General features: G+C 59.6%; 5 protein-coding genes across 5 annotated transcripts; all 5 read right to left on the bottom strand.

The window, feature by feature from the left end:
- Positions 1-1992: 1992 nt before the first annotated feature.
- Positions 1993-4155, bottom strand: LPMP_291280 (hypothetical protein; the record flags this gene model as incomplete). Its single annotated transcript, XM_010702434.1, has 1 exon — positions 1993-4155. One exon carries the CDS (start codon positions 4153-4155, stop codon positions 1993-1995), a length of 2163 nt encoding a protein of 720 aa, XP_010700736.1.
- Positions 4156-5702: 1547 nt separating this feature from the next.
- Positions 5703-12371, bottom strand: LPMP_291270 (hypothetical protein; the record flags this gene model as incomplete). Its single annotated transcript, XM_010702433.1, has 1 exon — positions 5703-12371. The coding sequence occupies one exon, from the start codon at positions 12369-12371 to the stop codon at positions 5703-5705; it is 6669 nt and encodes a 2222-aa protein (XP_010700735.1).
- A 933-nt stretch (positions 12372-13304) lies between these two features.
- Positions 13305-14726, bottom strand: LPMP_291260 (hypothetical protein; the record flags this gene model as incomplete). The annotated part of the gene is made up of 1 exon (XM_010702432.1): positions 13305-14726. One exon carries the CDS (start codon positions 14724-14726, stop codon positions 13305-13307), a length of 1422 nt encoding a protein of 473 aa, XP_010700734.1.
- A 734-nt stretch (positions 14727-15460) lies between these two features.
- On the bottom strand, positions 15461-16585 carry LPMP_291250 (hypothetical protein; the record flags this gene model as incomplete). Its single annotated transcript, XM_010702431.1, has 1 exon — positions 15461-16585. One exon carries the CDS (start codon positions 16583-16585, stop codon positions 15461-15463), a length of 1125 nt encoding a protein of 374 aa, XP_010700733.1.
- Positions 16586-17585: 1000 nt separating this feature from the next.
- Positions 17586-19382, bottom strand: LPMP_291240 (hypothetical protein; the record flags this gene model as incomplete). The annotated part of the gene is made up of 1 exon (XM_010702430.1): positions 17586-19382. The coding sequence occupies one exon, from the start codon at positions 19380-19382 to the stop codon at positions 17586-17588; it is 1797 nt and encodes a 598-aa protein (XP_010700732.1).
- Between the last annotated feature and the right edge of the window lie 596 nt (positions 19383-19978).

Genomic DNA, 19978 nt, shown 5'->3' with positions numbered 1-19978 from the left:
AGGCGATAGACAACACAGAAATGAGTAAAAGAGTAAACCGAGAAAGGGGAAAAAGAGATGACAAGCGGTCGCACCTCTGGGCTCGGGAAGAGGGATGAGGAGGAGAGAATAGGCTGCAAGAGAGAGAGGGGGGAGACGAAGAGAAGAATGGGAAAGAGGGAAAAGAGATGCGCTAGACACACAAAAAGTAGAGCAACCCGACAATGCGAACAACGAAAGCCCAAAAGGAGGAGCTCACTCTGGCAATAAATTACCGTCTAGCCAACGTGAGACACCTATGAGCGGCTTACCGTTGTGCCTTTTCGTTATTGTTGTTGCTGCGGTTATGGCGGGAAAACAAAAGTGGTGACGGTGTGTCACCGCACACGTATGTGTATAACGCAAAGCGCCTTTCTTTTGCTGCTGCGCGTCTTCTTCTTTCGAAGGGGCCGAGAAGAAATGGGAGAGCGGTCAAGCTGAAGTAGCCACCACTGTCCTCCCTCACTCCTCTCTCGTCGCTTATGGCGAGGGGGGGCGTCTATGCACTTTGGCGTTGTTGCTGTTGATGGGAGGGGGAACGTGGGCTTGTGCAGCTGTGGATGCTTGTGTAGCCCGATCCACTCCAGAATGAAACGCGTGTCTTCTCGTTGTAGTCTCTACACTTGTCTTTTCTCGGTTTCGCTTGTTTGTGCGGGGGTGTGTGTGGAGATGTGTGTCGCCTGGTTAAGCCTTTTAATGACAAAAGGTGCGTGCTTGGGCCTACCACGACGAAGCTCTGGGATGCTCTACCACGCGGATGATGTGCCCCGCCCGACCTCACAGAGAGAAAGGGGTGAGCGGGGCAAACAGAAAACACGCACACACGCAAGAAACGAGCGCGCCTGCACAGAAGACCATCGACGCAGACACAACGCAGAGACGCAAACAAAGCAAACGCCCATACGAAAAGGGAAGAGAAGCGGAAGGCAACCCCCAAAGCCACAAGAAGAAAGGGAAAAAAGGGGGGAGGGGGGTGAGCGTGGCGCACAGCGGTGCCTGTGGTGTGAGCTGCAGGCCCGTCGGAGATGTTTGTAGGGGAGTGTAAGAATAAGAAGGGCTGGTAGACGTGAAAGATAGACGCGTGGCGATCAAATGTGAGGGAGTGAAGAAGACAAAAAATAAATAGGGAAGGAGGCGGAAAGGGAGGCAAAGTAGTACCGTCAACTTACAATACACACGCAGGCCAGGTTGTCGCCTGCGACAGCACATCATTGCACGTTGCATGTAAGCTCATCTGTGGGTCCGTCTGTCCTCCCCTCCCCCCGGCCCCGGCCCCGCGCCCTCTCTGGTGACTGTCATCAAACGATGCAGGGGAATGGGGGAATTGAAGGAGGAATGGGTGCTGCACTTGACGCGACTGCCAAGCGTTACCTCTCCGCTTTTCGGGTGCGCGTAGGGGCGGGTTGTGCTGTTTTTTCTCTGCCGTTGGGCCAGTCTTCTATTTGCTTTTCCTAAACCGCTTTCCTATTATAGTCGCTCTGTCCGTCTCGCAGTCGCGCGCGCGGACGCACATCCCGCCTTCCGCAGAGACATGGACAGCTGAGTCATGCAAGAGAGGTGCGAGGGGTGCGGAAAAGGGGGAGAGACGCAGGAGGGGAGGAGGCGAGTTTGTTCGGAGGCACGCGTGGGTATTGAAGAAACACCAACACCAAACAGAGAGAGAAGTAAGGCACAAGAGTGAAGGGTGGTTCGTCTGTGTGTCTGGCGCACGCTTGTGGCACAAGACGAGAGAGAGAGGTGAGAGAGAAAAAAGAGCGTAGAGTAGCGCATTCACCACGCTTGAAACTCTGTTGCTTTCGCCCTCCCCCCCCCCAACACACACACCTTCGTCGTTCACGCTCACCCCCACCCCCACGCCACACCACAGCGTCTCACACAGACCCAAAATGACGCACATGCGCATGAGCGCATTCCCTCAGTGTTCCACATGCAACCAGCCTATGCCTCCTTCCCTGTCTCCTTTTTTTTTGCGTTCTATGAGAACATCTTGGCAAACATTTTCTTTTCCTTTACCTTTTCAGCCTCCAGAGCGGCCTTGGCCCTGGTCAGCTCTGCCGTGACAACCGGGTCGTGCTGTGAAACCGCCTTGGCCTTCTCCAGATCCGCTACCGCCTCCTTGTACTCCTTCAGCGCGCTGTAGGCCTGCCCACGGCGGAAGAGCGCCTTCGGGTGATCTGGCACTAGTTCAAGGGCGTGAGTGCAGTTGTTCACAGCGTTCTTCCACAGCCCTAGCTTGACACTGCAGGAGGCAATGTTGAGGTAGCACGAGAGGGAAATCTCGTGCTTCTTCGTCCTGTTCTCCTCGCTGCTTATGTCGTAGAGCTGGCCAAGGATGGAGAGCGCCTGTACAAAACGCGTCTGTGCTTCAGCCCAGCACTCCTCCTTGAACAAGCCCTGCCCCTGCTCACGCCGCTTCTGAGCCATGCGCAGACGTTGGGGGTCGCTCTTCAGCTCGGACTCGTCCTCCTGCCGCTCTTTGCTCAGTTTGGTCAACTCCTCCTCCTTTTTCTTCTCTGCCTCACGCACGCTCTCGTAATACACCGCTAGCTCAGGAAAATGCTCTGTGACGTGGGCCTGCACCGCCGCCAGCTTCTCGCTCAAGTCTGCCGTGCTTGCCTCATCACCCTCGTTGCGCACGTATATGTCGATCTTCTCAATGTAGGACCGCATCTCGGCCTTCTTCTCGCTCGATGCGACGCAGTTGTCGATGGCGGTCAGGGTCTGCAGAACATACGAGTCAAGCTCATTCAGCGCGGCCAGTCGCTCGTGGATGCGGGCGTCGCTGCTCTCCATCTGTTTCTCCAGCACCATCCACTCCGCCACGGCCGCCACAGCTGCCTCAGAAAGCGGTTGACAGATAGGGGAGCTCGCGTCGAGAACCTCGAAGCCAGTGAGCTCGACGTGGTGAACCTCCGCAACTGGCGATGCGGCGGTGGATTGTGCAGTCTGCTCCTCGTCCTGCTGCTGTTGCTGCTGCCTTGCAACGCTCAACCGCCGCACCTCAGCGAGGATTGCGCTGCCCTCCGCCACGCTGAGGCTCGCGTCGAGCGAGACACCCACACGCGTGATGCCGAACACCTCCTTGATGACCTCCATGATGCACGCAGAGCGCCACCCACCGCCAATCACCTCGACACGGGGGACCTCGGCTACCTCGCCTGTACCGTCCTCCACCGCGTTCGGCGCCGGTAGCTTTTCTTTGATAGCTGTGAGCATCGCGCGTACTGCCTGCAGAAACGGCAGCGCCGCCTGTTCCATCATTGCACGTGTTAGAGAAACGATGATGTCGATGTCGCCGTGCAGCCCCTCTAGCTGCACCCGCGTCTCGTCTGTCGTCGAGAGCACCTCTTTGGCCTTTCGGCACTCGCGGAGGATCTTGCGAAACGATTTGATGTCGCCGCGCAAGGGGGCCGCCGCCGCACCAAATTTCTTGTCGAGCTCACCGTATACGTGGCTGCAGAGAAGAGCGTCGATATACTCGCTACCCATGCGTAGCGTCTGGCAATCCACCTTCTCAACGCGCGGCTGGGAAGCGATGATGAGGGAGGCCACAGAGCAACTCTGCCCAATGTCGATCACCACCACTGGCACTGCGGTGCCGTCGTGCACGGCGGGGAGGTTTCTGTACTGGAGGTGGTGAAAATACACGGCGGTGGCCTCGTCTGAGTGGGCGATGACCGTGTGCTCTTGGGGCACGCCAGCGAGCAAAGTGGCTTGGCGGAGCGCTTCGAAGGAAGCGGCGCTTGCCGCGGATGGCACGGCCAGGCAGATCGGAGCAGTCCGCATCATCTCTTGATCCGGCAAGAACTGCAGGAGCGACTTGATGTAGAAGGCGGTCACCTGTGCCGGGTGGGTAAGGTGCTCCTGTGTGCCCAGTTGCCGGGATTTCAAGAGGACAGCCTCGGACATGGCAGTAGCTGGTGACACCACCTGCAGTGACACAGCCGTGTCCTTTGGCGCCTGCTCGCCAGATGTGTAGCCGAAGATCCATGGCGCGAGGTCGACGATGGTCTCGGACGCCTTTGTCACATCCCGCGCCGCCGCGTTCTCGCCGAAAGAGCGAGCCTCATTCGCGGCAAACGAAACCACAGTGCTTGTGGCCTCGTTGCCTAAGGCGTTGCGTACAATTGTCGGCATCGGCTTTGCTGGATTCAAGATGGCCACGCGAGTGGTGACGGAGCCCATGTCGATACCGACCGTATAGGTGGGAGCAGTTGTCGGTGAAGCCGGGCCAGTAGCGGAAGACGTCACCGGAAACGCTGGTGCGGCCTCCGCGTCGGGGCTCGGCACGTCTGTGGCACTCATTGGTGCAACAGAAAAAAAAAAAGACAGTTGAACAGAAAATTAAATTAAAAAATTTTTTTGTAGGGGGGGGGGGGGTTTGTGCCTGAAGTGTGCCACCAACGAAAAAGCGCAAAGAGGCGCGGCTCACAGTGGGGGTATGGGGGGAGGGGGGGGGGCAACGGAAGGGGTGCTGCTGGGCCGGGTGCGTGTCAGTAGGCCAGTAGGTAGGGGCGCGAGAAAAGGGAGAAGTCGCCGTAGTGACACGTTTATAGCGACAAAGTTAGTGGATGCGCGCGGCGCTTGTTTAGTTTCCTTCGCTGTGCTGCGGTTGCTCAGATCTACAGCAGGTCGGATATGAAGAGCGCAGATGGCAAAGGCAGTGGAGGAGAAGAGCGAGACGTACGCACACATGGAGAGGGAGAGAGAAGGGCGAGGGGCATGACTGCTGAAGGCGACCAACTTGTCTCACCTTCTTGCTGGGAAGGCACTGCTCCCTTCGCTGCAAGCGCGAAAGCGAGGAATGTGCGACATCCCCTTTAACAACACAAAGATGAAAAAGAAACAAATGAAGCACTGCCACATGACACGCATGCATGTAACAGTGCTGCTCAGACGGAGGGAGGGAGCCGCGGGCGCACCCATAGGTGCGCCCGTCAGCACCAGCGGCACAAACTTGGACAGAAGCGCTCTGACGCCCCCAACACGGGCCGACTTGGCCGCTCTCTCCCCCCTGGATGTGCCCTGCGACTCTCGCTGTGTTTGCCTGTGCTCTGCTGCTTTCTTCCGCAGCGTAACCGGACAACGGAACCACACAAAGTGTAGCGCGCGCGAGAGAGAGAGAGAGGAGAGAAAGACACACACCCACACACGGCATGGATGCCCACTCACACGCACCTGCACACCTGCGAAGAGAGAGAGAGATGTACGCTTGAAACATAAAGCCCAACACCAGCGACACACAAAAAAAAAAGAGGAAAGGTCCCGCAGAGAAGAAGCAACGACACACCCGTCGACCAAATGGCGACCACACACCGCATCAGCACGATCTCCTCTCCTCCTCCCTTCACATCCGCACAGGTAATGCTCACAAGTGTACGTCAAGACACCTCCGGCAACCCACTCCTCCCCCCATGAGGCAAAAGCTGCCAGGCAAGTGTGCGTGTGCAAGTAGCACTTTCACCCTTCCTCTTGACTGGCAACAGAGTGGAACAGCACAACCCCACAAAATCACCAAGGGCGCAACAGCAATGGCGCAGCTACCCCCCCCCCTCCTGCCCCCTCCATTCTTTAGAGGAGGGGGCCGTCTTCTACCACCCAGGCCATCCGCACACTACACACTCCTCATGCGCAGCAGTTCAGCCTGCATACCACTTCCCTTGCATTGCAGTGCATTGGACGCACTAATCTGTGCTGTTAAACATATCCACGTACTGCGGCCGCCCACCAGGCCGCGCTGCACCACGGCCAGGCACCGTTGGCGGCGCATTGCGGCCGGTGATCACGGGGGCGCCACCAGCTGGGCGAGGTGCCGGCGTGCCTCCTCCTGCATAGACGGGGGCTGAAGTACCTGACCCAGCACGCGCATTGCCAGGCCGCGGTGCACTGTCCGGTGCTGGTTGCTGCAGCGGCGCTCGGTCACGGAGGGCTGAGCCCCAGGCGGCAGTAGCACCGGACTTGGGTGCCATCTTGGGTGGGCCTGCCTTGGCGAGCTCTTGCAGCCGCTTCTCCTCTTCCGTCATATCGAACAGCCATCGACCCGTCACAGGGTCGAAGGTCGGTGGCTTCTCCGTGTCGAGGTGCATCGGCTTCGCCTCGTCAGCCTTCTCTTCGCCAGTCGCCTCGCTGTTGCCACGTCGAAAGAAGAAGTTGCGGAGGGCATCGAGCGAGCGAGAGCGACGGGGCGCGGGCTGCTTTAACTTTGTCGCAGTTGGGGCCAGAGCTATCTTGGCGCTGGCGCTGGCGTTGTCGGGCTTGTCCGCAGCAGCAGTAGCTTCTGGGTGAGGTGGCAGGAGCGGTAGTCCCTGAGTCTCTAATTGGGGCAGGGAAGTAATGTTGGATGGTGCTGGCCGCTCCGGCGGCTGGAGAACGGCCGTGCGCTGATCACAGGTGAGCGGGGCGGTGGTGTCGGCTGCACCAGGCGACGAGGAGGGAAGCGACGCGTGGTTGAGCGAGAAGGGTTGCTGCGGTGTCGTCGCCCGTCGCTCCTGGGGGGTTAGCGGCGGCGGCGGGCCGCTGTGACGCACCTCTGAGGTGGCACGAATCAGCGATGAGCTACTTGCTCTAGGCACCTCGCCAGCGTCGTTATCGGTGTCCTGCGGCAGCCCCTCACGCAAGTGGGGTGGGAGTCTTACGGAGAGGGATTGGGAAGACTGCTTTGTGGTTGCCTCGCTCTCAGGGATCAACTCACCCCTCGTCGCAGGGGTAGCGCCGTCTAAAGCTTCCGGTGGCTGCTGCGGCGACGGAGGCGGCACACCACCAAAGAGGTACACGAGCTCATTCAATGTGCGTGGCGGCGCACGCAAGGAGAAAGCCAGCGGTGGAGGCATGCGTTGCAGCAGTGCATGCAGTGCTTGCGCAAACTCCTTGCCGAGGCCCAACTCGCGCAGCCACAGCACCTGCATCATGCGGTACCCAATATCGCTTCGAGGATGATAATTAGGAAGCCCATGAAACGGCACGGGTGGCTCAGTGGGCTCGGGGTGTGACAGTGGAGGCGCCCGCGCATCGAGCCGCGCGCTCACCAGCCACACCAGCTGTGTGATCAACGTTGTGAGAGGCGTCAGAAAGCTTTCACGGCACCCCTGTGTGGGGTGGTACGCACCGCCGACGACGCCGATGCGCCGCCGTATCTCCTCCATGACCTGCCGTTGATCGGGACGCGGTAGCAGGTCTACCACATCCTCCGGAGAGAGAGAGGATGCCGGGGGAAGCGGCTCCGCACCGGCGCGGGCCGGACCCGCCATGCCAAGTGGGGTGAGGTGCAGCAGCAGCAAGCACGTGTGCGCCTCCACGACGAGGTGAAACTGATGGAGCGTGGTCGCAAGCTGCAGCAGGCCATCTCCACTGTGGCGAGTGAAGTTGGCAAGCAAAACAGCAGCTTGACGGCGCCATGTTTGCTGCAGCATTTCTTGATCACGCAAGAACGTCTGTTGCTGCCGCTTGTGCTGCTGCTGGGCCGTCTCCACGCTTCTCCCCTCACCCGCTGCTCCTTCCTTCACCTCCTCTTCCTCGTCCGCCTTCAGGGGCGGCAAGACCAAAGGAGGGAGTGGCATCTCGTTGAATATGCAATAGGCGCGGGCAAGCGGAGATGCAACCGAAAGCTCCTGCTGCATGACCGCCTGCACACTGCGTAGGTATAAGTCCTTGGTCGGGCACATCATGGAGATCAGCAGCGCGTGCGCATAGAGGTTTGCCTCGAGGGCGGCCTCGACCGCCTCCACGCGCTGTCCCCTGCACAGCAAATCTTCGACCCGGCAGAGCGCGGCAGACCGTTCCTTCGGGTCGTATCCAACGGTGGCGGTTACCGGGTTCAGCGGCGAGATTGCCCCCAGCGCATCAACTTCCCTCGTCGCTCTGGTGCAACCAGCAGCAACAGTAGTGCTGTCAGCAGCGCTCCTGCTACTAGCGGTGGCTGCTCGCCTGCGAGAGTCAGCCTGAGCCGCCGTCGTGAGCAACTCGGCTAGTCGACGCCCACCGTTATCCCTCCAGACAAAGTCGTCTCCATTCTTTTGCGGCAGTGCGTCCATCAGCATCACCTCCACCACGTCACCGAGCGGGGCAGGAACGCAGTCTTTCAGCGCCTCCATCACCCCTGCAACCTCCCCGGCTGTCGCTTCATCCCTGGTCCCCCACTTGTCCGCTAGCAGGGCACACGGCAGCACTGCGCCCGTCAAGGCTCGCACGTAGCTCCGGCCGTACTCGGTACCGCGGATGCCCTTGCGGTCCACGACCGACCCACGCGCCGTCAACGCCTCCGTCACGCTGCAGAAGCTGAGACAGATGCCGGTGTTGCCCCCCAGCGGGCCTGTCCAGAGAGGGCGCGGCACCGGCGACGTGATGGTGCGGGTGGCGCCACTCTGCGACGTGGACCGTACTGACGCGGTTTGGGGGGAACCCAAGGGAGTCGACTGCCCCAACGGAGACCAGCCACTGTTCTTGGCAAGTGGTGACCCAGAGCTCAGATTGAAGCAGGCCGCAATGCATGAAAAGACTCTTCTGTCGCTGCCGCTGTTGCCTTGCGGTCCCGGCAGAAGAGTGGCGCCGCCAACGAAGATGGCGAAGCACGGTGCCCCGCTGCGGCGTGGCTTCTTGCGTGTCGCCCCGCCGGCAAACGATCCTGTCAGAGACGTGCCTCTCGACAAAGCGCCGCCACCGCTGATATTCGCACTTGTGCCGCTCAAGTAGCAGCTGGAGTTTTGGGCCGACTTAGAGAAAGGGTTGACCAGCGTTGCGCTACCTGGTGTGCGCACGGCGGCTGGGCGCGTCTTCACGCTCGTCGGGTTGCTCGATGCGACAGCGGTGCTTGGGGCACCTTCGTCGCCGGTGAAGCCAAACGGCGGTGCGGTGGCGGGGTCGGACCCCAACATCGGCGGTGCTGGATGATCCTTGGATCGCGGTTGCGCACCGCTCGGCTCCACGGACAAGGCAGAGTAGTCGGAGGGCCTCAGCAGCTGAAGATGTGGCGGCGGCTCGTGCTGCGCTTGCATCGATTGAACTGAGTCCAGCGAGCCCTTCAAGGCTTGGTGAGACCTAGGTATGACGGTGTTGCTGTCGAAGGCGTTCGTCGCATCCAGCAATAGCCCACCGGTGGAGTTGAAGAGAAAATTCTCGTCTGGCTCCGCAAAAGGGTTAGACACGGACGTGTAACCGTGGTGACTCTCCGTGCTGGCCACATTGCCTGGCGACAGGTTCAGCTCTAGTGGGCGCTGCAGCTGCTCTGTCAAGCTGCAGTTTCTGAAGTCGCTCTCAGAGAACTTTGTGCTGTGCGGAGAGGCCGGGCCCGGAGGAGGATGCGAGGTGCTGGTCTTGGAGATGGCCTTTGTCGACAGTATAAGTAGAGGGGTGGATAGCTGCGGTATCAGAGGGGCAGACTGGCCGGACTGGCTCTCTCGGCGTTGCTCCTGGTCTTGCGGTTCTTGTGTTGGGGGCTGTGGTGGTGGTTTCTGAAACTCGCGTGGTGCTTTAGACTGGGCGTGCGTGAGGATGGCACTAAAAGAGTTCGCAGTGCCTCTGTTGTGAGCCGGCAAAGGAAGAGGTGCGATGTGTTGACTGCACTGTGGCTTTGACAGGTACTGCCCGGCGGCGCTACCGTCCTCAGTCGACTCATCCCACATGAAGCGGCCAACATCTTGTGCGCCGCCGCTGCCATCGCCGTCCATGCAGTTGAGAGCGCTGCTGTTGATAGCGCCAAACTCGTGCTCGCCTTGCTCAGTAGCCTCCCTTAGCGCCTCCTCCATCTGCGGCACGCTGTCACAGGATGGCGGCCGCAGCGGCAGTGGAGACTCTTCGACCATGGCCCGCGCGTCCTCACCGCGCACGTAGGGAGACGCCGCATAGGGGCCACGGCTCATGTTGTGAGGCACATGTGAATTGGAAGAACACGACATCGGCAGTGGATGGGGCTGTCGCTGCTGCTGCTGCTGCTGCTGCTGTGCTTGAGGCATCGACCTCGCCCCATCCATTCGCGGCGTGGTAAAGCCAGTCGCAGGTTCAGTTGCAGTTGCCGAGTCGCCGCTCCCTGAAGCAAAGGGTGGCTGCTGTTGCTGTTGTCGCGGTAGCGGCGGTAGAGGAGGACCAGTCGCACCGACGGCTTCCTCCGTGGGGATGTTCTTCATGATTGGCAGTTGCTCTGGCGCTTTTGCGCATGCCCCGGGGTAAGATGATGGTGGCAAGCTGCTTTGAAAGCCGCTGTACGGTGCGTCATGCTGCAGTGGTGACTGCTGCCTTAAATGTTGCCACTGCTGCTGCTGACAAGATAGCTGTCCACGGCTGGCTGTCGGTGGTGGTGGCGGCGACGCAGCAGTGCCATCGCCGCCGTTCCTCCCGGCCATCGCACGGAACGGATTGACGAGTGTCATAGATGCGGCAGTGGGGTCACTGTCAGTTGTGAAAGCGTTGCTGTGCTTGTATCGAGCTGCACTCTTGCCATCTGCTCGCAGTGCATTCTCTGGGGCCTCGTCCGTTAGTGTGGCCAGCGATTCCCTCGCGTCAAAATGCAAAGAATGGGGATTCAAGATTGCATGAACTTCAGCTCCGGACACAACCACCTCGTCCGCCATGCGGCCATTGCAACTTCCCAGCGGCCCTGAAGGATGAGAATCGACCGAGGCGGCGTCTGTACGGCCGCCACTGTCACCGCGTGCGGGATCAAGTCTCTGCGGCGGCGCGTCTACCTGCTGAAGACCATCGTGCCCCGCAGCCATGTCCTTTGATTCACCTGCCTCTGGGTTCGCGAGCAGCGCTGCATCCCAGGCGAGAGAGCCTCCGTTGCCGCCCATGGGCTGGCGAACACTTCGCGACGAGACGGAGTATCCGGTCCCTGGCAAGAGGCGGCCAGTGGGCAGCGTCACCACCTCCGGCACCAAAAACGACGTGTCTGTAACGGCGCCTCCGTTGTTGTCGCTGCTCGGATGCGTCGGTGCAGAGCCCCCCTGACTGTGCAGCTCGGAGGGTGCCTCTGGTTTGCGCTGCGCAACAGTAGCATCACCCTCGCTCTCCCTCATCGGGGCCCCTTGGCTCATTCTCACCGAACTCGACGGCTGCTGCTGGAGGTGTGCTGAGAGACTGGCGAAAGGCGCGCCATGCAAGGACGCATGGCGGGAACCGCGCGACGTGAGGGCGGCCTCCAGTAGTTTGTGACAACGCGACGAAGTCGTGGTCAAGTCCACCCGAGACGAGGCTGTGCGCAGCGGGCGCTGAACGACGCTGCCACCCCCGCTGGGTTGGAGGAAAGCGGGCACACCGCGACGCAGTCCAGAGTCGATTGAGGACGATTGTCGAGGCGCGGGTGGTGTGCGGCGACCCTCCGACTCAAGTGCCGCAGCCGACGCTGCTGCGATGCTAACCAGGATGCTGCTGCCGCGTGACGAGGGATAGCTGGGATGTGCTATGGCAGCGGCGGATGTCTCAGTAATGCTATCCATTTCAGCTAAAGGCAGGCGACTCTGCTTGCCGTTGCCATTCGGTACCCGGTGGCCGGCCATCTCGCTCAAGTCACGTGGCGACTGACGACCATTGCTCGAGGTGCGCGAGCTGGCAGGCCGAGCGAGCGCCGCACCGCTAACGCGCGTCGCCAGCGGTGGTCCTGCAGTGGCTACGGCAGGAAAGGGCGGTGAAGAAAAGGATGCCGGCAGTAGAGGTGGCGACACCTCCGTCGCCAGGGGCGGGGTGGGGGGGAAAACTGGCTCCTGCTGGACCTCCGCCTCCGTGTGTTCCAAGATTGACTGTGTAGCACTGCTGGGCAGAGCAGGTGGTGGTGGCTGCGGCAAGGATACGGGCAATGGAACCGCGGGTTGAGCCACCGGTGGAGGCGGGCCACCGACACTCGGATGCGCCTCCTCGCCAAAACCGTAGGTGGGCACGGCGTACCGAAAACCGCCGCCTATGCGCAGCCCATTCGCAGCTGCGGCAGGCAAAGGGGGAGGCGGCGCTGCTGGCGGGGCATCAAGGGCTGCCGTCTTCAGTAGGGTCGCGCGGGGGGGTGGAGGAGGCAGGCTGCCAGAGGGCTGGCCAAAGGCTAGCTGAGTGGGTGGTGGTGGTGAAGCGTGGCCTTCATTCGCCTCTAGAGGACCTGCCACCACGAGTGGCCGAACAGGAGGAGGAAGAGGAGTAGTGTCACCACCGGTAGTTGCAGGTGGCGGCGCCCTAGCGCCTGCGGAGGAGTTTGTGTACTGGCTGTAAGTGCTCAGCAGGTTGCTTCGACGTGCCGCCGCTGGGTCGGCTCCAGAGGAGTAAGATCCCCCTGGCGCCCCTGCAGGTCGCTTACCGAAGATGGATAATGGGTGCAGTGCCCCGTCTCCGACTGCGCCTGGCCGCGGAGGCGGCGGTGGGGGCGGTGGGCCACCAGACATTAAGATGTGAATATCGAGCCCTGCGCGCCCAAGAAGAGAGCCAAAAGCTTCCAGAAGTGAAAAATGAGTGTGAAGTCCACCTCACCACACGAACACAAGTCGGAGAAGCCTTGCTTACAACACCAAGCACGCGTGTGCGTGCTCGCGCGAGCTTGCAGCACGCGTGAGATGCAGAATGTTGTAGTGTGTAGAAGGAGAAGGAGCGAGGGAAACCGTACACCGCTTAGCGCGCGTTTGTGCGGGTGTTTGAATGCTCCTTTGCTTGCTTCGCTTCTCTCTCGCTCTCGTAGTCGTTGTGGTTGTCGTCTGTGTGTATATTCGCGTTGCCTGTCGCCGCTTTCGATCGATACGCCATATGCTGAATGAACGAGACCGCCGCAACCAGCGCAAACCCAAGCGAGGCAACGCGAAAGAGAAAAGGGTAAGCGCAGGAGATGCGCGGAGATGGGAAGTCAAACAAGATAGAGGTGAGCATGCACCCAGGAGAGAGAGAGAGAGATCCAGGGGAGAGAAAGTTGAGCGCAAACGGCCTCTACACCCCTCTTCCTCCTCTCTGCATCTCTCTTCTCTTTCTGCACTTATAGCCCACGAAAGCAACGAGCGAAAGCTTGACCTCCGCTTTCTCTCGACGCGCGCACTCCATTCTTGAGCACGCGAAGCTGGCGCAGAAACGCACGTATGCATATATATGCGCGTGAGGTCTGTTTCTTTACTTCCTTTTCATCTTTTTTTCGAAGAAGTGGAGAAGACGAGGCGTGCGGGGTCGCAGCAGTGCGCGTCACTCTGTCCCCGTCACACCACCGTCTGGCAGGCACACCAGAGCGCTGACACTCACATGCACGAGCAGAAGGGAGGAAAGCGCTGATGCGACTGTCGCGAGAAGCGCAAACACAGAAGAAAAAGCGGCGGGGCGCATGTCGTAGGGCAACGTGCTCAACAACGCTCCTCAGCGTCACTTCCATCCTCGTCATCCCCATCGCCGACAAGGCGGCGTAAAAGAGAGCTGCCGCCTTGCCGTGGCGATGAGTGTGGCTGGGAGACGCCGGCCGGGGCTGCGAAGCGAGAGGCAGCTCGCACAGATGGCGTCGCTCCTGCCGTGGCGGAAACAAGGGATGGCTGCGATGGCTGAGGTCCGCGTAGGCGAGCGAACAGCGACTCTTCACCGTCTGCCTCGTCGAAGTCGTCGTCATCGTCATCGTTGTGGACGAAGAACTTGTTTTGCTTGATACTGCCGCTCTGGGGTGGTATGAATGATGCCAAGGTACTCATCAGTGTCGGAGACGGCACGCTACCTTGTACCGGGAGTGCATTCGGCTCCTGGGCCTCCGTCGGCGCCTTTGCCAGTGTCTCCGTGGTGATGTGACGATCGCCGCCGTAGCGGGCCAGCACACGCTTCAGCTCGTCCTCATCAGCGGGCATTGTCGTCTCGGTTATAGAGCTCTGCTCTTCCTGCTGCCGCTGGCGCGCGCGCTGTTGGCGCTCCAGGGTACGCCAACGTCGCTCCATGTCCTCGTTGAATGCTCGGAAAGCACGCTCATCGGCGTCCTCCTCGTCTTCGCTACCGCTTCCGTCGCCGTCGCCTCCTAGCGTGAACGCCTTTGGTGACAGGAAAGATGTTGATAATGATGACGGCGGTGCTGGTGCTGTTTCCGCACTTGTTGAGCTCAGTGCCAGACCAGTCTTGCCGCTGGCATCCGCGTCCTCGTCGCTGTCCTTGCCTACCGCATCCGCACGTACCTTGGTGCGGCAGGAGCGACTGCGCAGCATCGTAAGCAAGTCCCCATCATTGTGCCCAGCGCGCTCCTCCACAGCCTCTTCAATCTGGCGGTTGCGTTCCTCCAGTTCGCGGGCAGCTTCGTTTTCCTTCTCCAGCGCCGCCAGTGGGTTCAGCTCTGCCTCTGCCTTCGCCCTCTCCCATTCCTCCCTCGCTGCTTGGTTCTGTTTGTTGAGGGAGTAGAAGTCGCCCTCGACTCGCCTGCAGCCCTTCTCGCAGATGTAGCCGCCCGTCTCCTTGGGAGTCTCCGGGTCGGTGCGAAGGTAATACGCTCCTTTGCAGAAACGGCACAGTATCTCCAGCTCCCAGATGCGGATGCTGCCGAGGTAGCGTTTGTCAGTCCCCCGTCGATTGGCGTAGACGTGACTGCCACGAGCAATCCGCCGGTGGCACTGCTCGCATATGAGATCAAACGGAATGGCAAACGTCTGCCGCTTGACATTGTCATCGCCGCTGTCGTTGGGAACGCCACGCCTGCGCTTGCCGCGCTGCTCCTGCCGCTGCTGCTCCTCAAGTTTTCGAAAGTCGACATCAGGGGCGATGTAGTAACCCGAGCTGTACGTGGCATTGATCTTGGCCATGATGACAAGGGAAGGTGACACGCGTAGCAGAGGGGAAGGGGGGGAATGGATCAAACAGAATAATACGCCGCTCAAGACGCTCCTTGGGCAGTCCTGCAGCAGACTCGTCGCGCAACGGAGCACAAGCAGGTGTCTCACGGGTCCAGCTCAGCGAAGGAGACGTCTCCGGTAGAGCAGAAGCGAACAAACGAAAAGGGAAAAAAAAAATAAAAGAAGAGAGGAGCAAAGTAAGAGGGATGGCAATGCAGAGTGAAGACGCCAGGAAAAGCGCTACACATAAGAGAAAGAGAAAGAGAGAGACACGTGCCCACGGAGACGTGCATAGGCGATCTGGCAAGCATATGCAGGTCCGCATACACTCGCGAGAGCGCACCTGATGACGAAAAGCTTCTCCAAGAATAGGAGTAAACCCTCCACTGAGCGCAACACACGCGAGCACAACGCATCACGGGATGTAGACTAGGGGTCCGTGTACCCGTCGTGCACACCCGGTCCAAATTCACAGCAGGTAGGCTGCCTGTACACATCGAATGAGGTCGGGCTTTACGATTCGTTTGTATTTGTACGTGTCTCTGTAATCCATTCCCCTCACTCATCAGGAGGCAAGCGGATCAGTGCAGCTGTTGTGTCGGTCATCCACGCACCGCATTGCCGCGAGACCCCGTCTTCCTAACAACACCACCATATGTAGTACGCCGTCACTTACCCCCTACAGGGCGAGTGGCACTCTGCACTTACGTCTGGCTCTGCGGCAGCGGCAGGTCCAGCCACTTCAGCTCGAAGTTCTTCAAGGTGGCCGCGGCGGTGGTCTGCCTCCTCTGTGAGTCCGCTTCGTCGCTGCCCGTGGTCAACAGATCCACAAACCTGCGCACCCAGTCCTCTGCCGACACGACAGCCTTATCGCCCTCTGTCGTCTCCACCACCTCCACATGGCACCCGCGTTGCAGCGCACTACGCAGCAAGCCTCGATTCTCATAACGATGAAAAGCAGCCAGGACACCAGGGAGAAGTGGGTTGCGCCGCCGCAGCACCTCCATCTGTGCGCTGTTCGCCGAGCACAATTTTTGCAAGACGCCTGCAAAGCGCGCAGGCGGCGGCGGGAGCAGAGATGCGGCCCACGGAAGGCGCACCGGATATCCGTTCTTGTTCACCAGCACCACTGCAGCGGCAGCAGCAGTAGCACTCGCAGAGGCGGCCTCCGAGGAATGCTGAGGCTTTGCCTCGCCTGCAGCAGTCACAGACGGTGCCACAACGTAAGCCCCCAGCTCGGAGGGAAACGTGAAGAAGCGAGTGATTGCATCTTCTTTGTCCTTCAGTGTGGCACCGCTTGGCACACACGTATAAAGCAGCTCCTCCACGGCGCTCTTTGGCGTCCTCGTTGACGTGCTGGTCTGCGTTAGCGCCAGCGACAGCACCGGCATCTGTCGACGATGCAACGCGTACGTCACAGCACCGTCTCGTATGTCCTTGCATGTGATCAAGCACTCCCAGTCCCGCATGAAGGAAACAATGTTGTTCACATCGCGTGTGTACACATCCGCCTCCTCCGCTTGCCAGTACCGCAGTAGCTGAACCGTGGTAGACGTACTCGCAGACGCGGCCACAGAAGCGGTGCCGGTATCCCTCTTCGGTGGCAAAGAAGGCCTTGCCTGCTCTGCGGAGGGGAGAAGACTTTTGCTATCCACGACAACGAGCTGGCGAGCGAGTGCTGCGGCAGACGTTCGAATCAGCGCCAGTAGCACCGCCGCCTCCTCGTCATCTCCTCGGCCCTCCAACTGTGTGTTTGCGGCATATACCATGTCCGTGTAGACGGTGACGCGCTCAAACCGTTCTGGGTGGCAGCCCGCCGGCACCGCCATCGCTGTTGACGCTTCTGTAGGAGAGGGGGGGGAAGAAAAACAAAAGTTCGAGCCGCGCGCACGCGGGGATCGCGCCAAGTCCCAAACAAGAGAACGAGGGGAGAGAACCGAAAAAAAAAAGAAGGAACACGCGGTGTGTAAGAGAGGAGGTATTATGTAAACGAGCGGCGATGCAGCTTTGAGCGTTCAGTTTTCGTTCGCCTCCTTTCTAAGATTCGTAGCAAAGCGGGAAGGAATGGAGGACGGTTCGTCTATGTCGTGCTGTGGGTGGAGGGAAAGAGGGGCAGGTGTGTATGCCTGTGTGCGTCTATGTGCCCTCTTCGAGCTTCAGAATGCTGCCTTTCTTTTCCAGCGTCCGCGCTTGTGGGGGTGTGTGGGTGTGAGGGCACGCTTTGACTCAGCTGAAAGGGGATGGGGGGAACTGAAAGAGAGACAGAGAGGAAAGAAGTGTGTGATAATGGACAGATGCGCATTGCCCCCTGGAGAGTTGCGTGCGTAGGTATTGGCTACACCGTGGAGGGTGAAAGAATACGCACATAGAGACCGATAGCAACTGTGTAGAGGAGGCGGTAGCAGAGAGGGAAAAAGCGATGAAAAGAAGGGGGAAGGAGCGAAGCAACCAGAAGGGCTGATGTGCAAACGTGCGTGCCCACGATAAAGGAGACTGACGAAGGACAGCAGGGGGGGTTAATGGGATGACAACAAGGGGGAAAAAAAACCACCTCTCCATCCCTCGTGGCGCCGCATAGAGTAGGGCGGTATCTTCGCCATGCCTCCGTCCAGCCATTCACGGCCTTCAGGCCGCCGCTGCTTCAGCTGGCAAGTCCCGCAAGGCATGTAGAGCGCCGCTTTCTCCTTCTGTAGTACTGAGATGAGAGTGGCGTAGTCGCGAGCAGCGTGGACGGACGTGGGCGTATGGGCAGGTAGACGCGCACTGCTAATGGAAGACATTGATGCGACATCCAAGTCTCGCCTGCCCCTTTACACCACGTCATACTTTTCAGCCACTCGAGGGAAGCACCCCAGCAGCATTCAGAAGAGCGCGCTGCTCAGCTGCGCACTTGGCTTGGAAAGACAGGAGCTCCTCATGCGCGCTTAGTGCACCCTTCAACGCTGTCCCCAGCACCATCACCTGCAGCGGTACAACGAGATACGCGCTCAGACACGCCAGTAGCCAGGACGGGAGAAAGAACTGCACCAGCGAGGCAGCTGAGGCGGTCATGTTATAGCTGGCAGCCAAGACACACCACAGGCTCCACAGCAGTTGGCCTGCCACGAGGAGGCACAGAAGAAGCCGCAATTTGAGAAAAAAGAGAGTCGAAGAGCGGTGGTGCACAGATTCAGCAAAACGACAGCGTAGCAGAGCCGCGCGGCGCTGCTGTTGCCTTTCGCGCTGCCTTTGGAGCTGGCAATAACAGTGCTCCGAGGCAGGCACTGCGTCGCACTGTGCCGATGCTGTACCATGTCGCCCTTCTGTGAAAGCGACAGACAGTACGGGAGACATCGGCAGTTCTGCTTCGGTCCCACGCACGGGGGAACGTGCGCTTGGCGTCGAGGGAGATCCCGTGGCTGTCGAGGTAGGTCGGCACTCGTGCTGTGTGGTGCTGGGTTCTGTACCACTACTCTCACCAAGCCCATTCACCTCGCCGTTGTCTTGATCTGTAGCATTAGACGCGGCCACAGACGAATTCACCATGAAGGCCTCGGCCGCTTCCGTCCATGCATCTCCAACGCAGAGCCACAGAAGAATGCACGTCAGAAATGCACTCGGTACTGCAACACAAAAGGTCCAACTGCAAGCCGAGGTGAGAAGCTGATCTGCGCCCACAAGCAGCTGCAGGTACAGTGTCACGTGGTGAAGTGCAATGCAACGCCACGCCTTGCGAGGGAGAGGCAATAAGCTAGAAGGAGTTGCTGTCGTCATATTAGCGACATTCAAGTCCGCATTTCGTCGATTCTGGTAGCATTGCTCGACATGTCGACACCACAGGCCGTACACATCCTCCCACTTCTGCTCCGTCCACCCCGTAGGCAGGGGAACTGACGACGACGAGCCGATAGCACAAGCAGTGTGTAGCCACGCCGCCATGACACCGTCTAGGTCCTCCACCAAGTGAATGCGCTCGGCAGGTGGAACGTGGTAGAGTCGCTGCAGCGACGTCAGTGCGACACCATCTCTGTGGAACTCGGCCTCGCGAGTGGCAAGTAGATGGTGCAGGTTCTCAAGACGCTTCCGCGCCTCGTATGGCCACGACAGCTGCAGAGGAAGCCGAAGGTCACGCGGCAGGAGTGAGGCAAGAGAAACAGCACCATCGGTAATGCGGTCGTCCACGCCCCAGATGTACTGCTGAGGGGCCTCAAAAACAGACCGCTCGTGTGACATCGCGTCATTGCTCACCTCCGCTTGGGCCTGACGCGTCAAATTCTTCGCCTCTTCCCCCTGTGCGTTTCCGCTTGTCCTGTTTCGGCAGTCTCCATCAGTGGCCTCTGCCCTCAGCGTATTTAAGAGCCCCTCGAGAAACTGAATGTACGCGTCCGGGCAGCCACGGCCAAATTTTTTGCAGGCGGTGTGAACACCCAACTCCAGCGGCGGATCAGAGAGCGTCTCTACATTGTACAGGGCACTGTCAAGCAATGCAGCTCGCAATTGCGCGACGCGCCTGTCCTTGTGCTGCTGGAATGCGGAGGATGCGGAGAAGGTAGGCGCGGCAGCGGCGGCAACGCAGATGAGAACTAGAGCAAGATACCACGTCAAGTGCGCCGCAGTAGCCAAGCGAAAGAGCCGAGTGCAAGCCATGACCAGCAGTGTCGAGTGGATAAACGGTCAGAAAAACTGCAAGAATGGGGTACCAGGAAAGGCGTCAGCTGTGTGTGAATAAGTTTGCCGCTCTCCCTTCGAACCCCTGACCTCGGCAGCGCTGTAAACGCTTCCGCTCTGTCTATGAAAAGAGGGGAAAAGACGCCGAGGTGCGCGTGCGGGTGCGGGGAGGAAGCGAGGGAGAGGGGTCGAGAAACAAAGTCGCCTAGAAAAGAGAGAGCGTAGTGCGAATGCCAGCAGGAAAAAAAGAAGTCCGCAAGTGGTGGTCGCGTCATATTCGGTGTGAAAGCAACAACCCCACATGAAGAACGCCGCCAGGTGCACGGCAGCTACCACTCTGCAGCTTCTCTGTGTGTATGTGTGTGTTTTCACTGCATCACTGTGCACGCATGGGCATCCACTAACAAGCCCACAGAGACTTGATATGCCGCCTAAAAAGGACAGCCTCGGCATCCTTTGCTCCTTGAAGCGGGGGATTCATCGCCCTTCTTTTCCCCTCAGGCGGGGTGAGGAGCACAGCGGACTTCGCACCATAAAAACAGAAGAATGCGGCGCGCACATACATGCGCTGACAC

This window comes from Leishmania panamensis (genome assembly GCF_000755165.1).
Source record: "Leishmania panamensis strain MHOM/PA/94/PSC-1 chromosome 29 sequence".
NCBI lineage: Eukaryota > Euglenozoa > Kinetoplastea > Trypanosomatida > Trypanosomatidae > Leishmania > Leishmania panamensis.
Note: the sequence above shows the minus strand (reverse complement) of the source record. Positions and strands in the feature narration are given on the sequence as shown.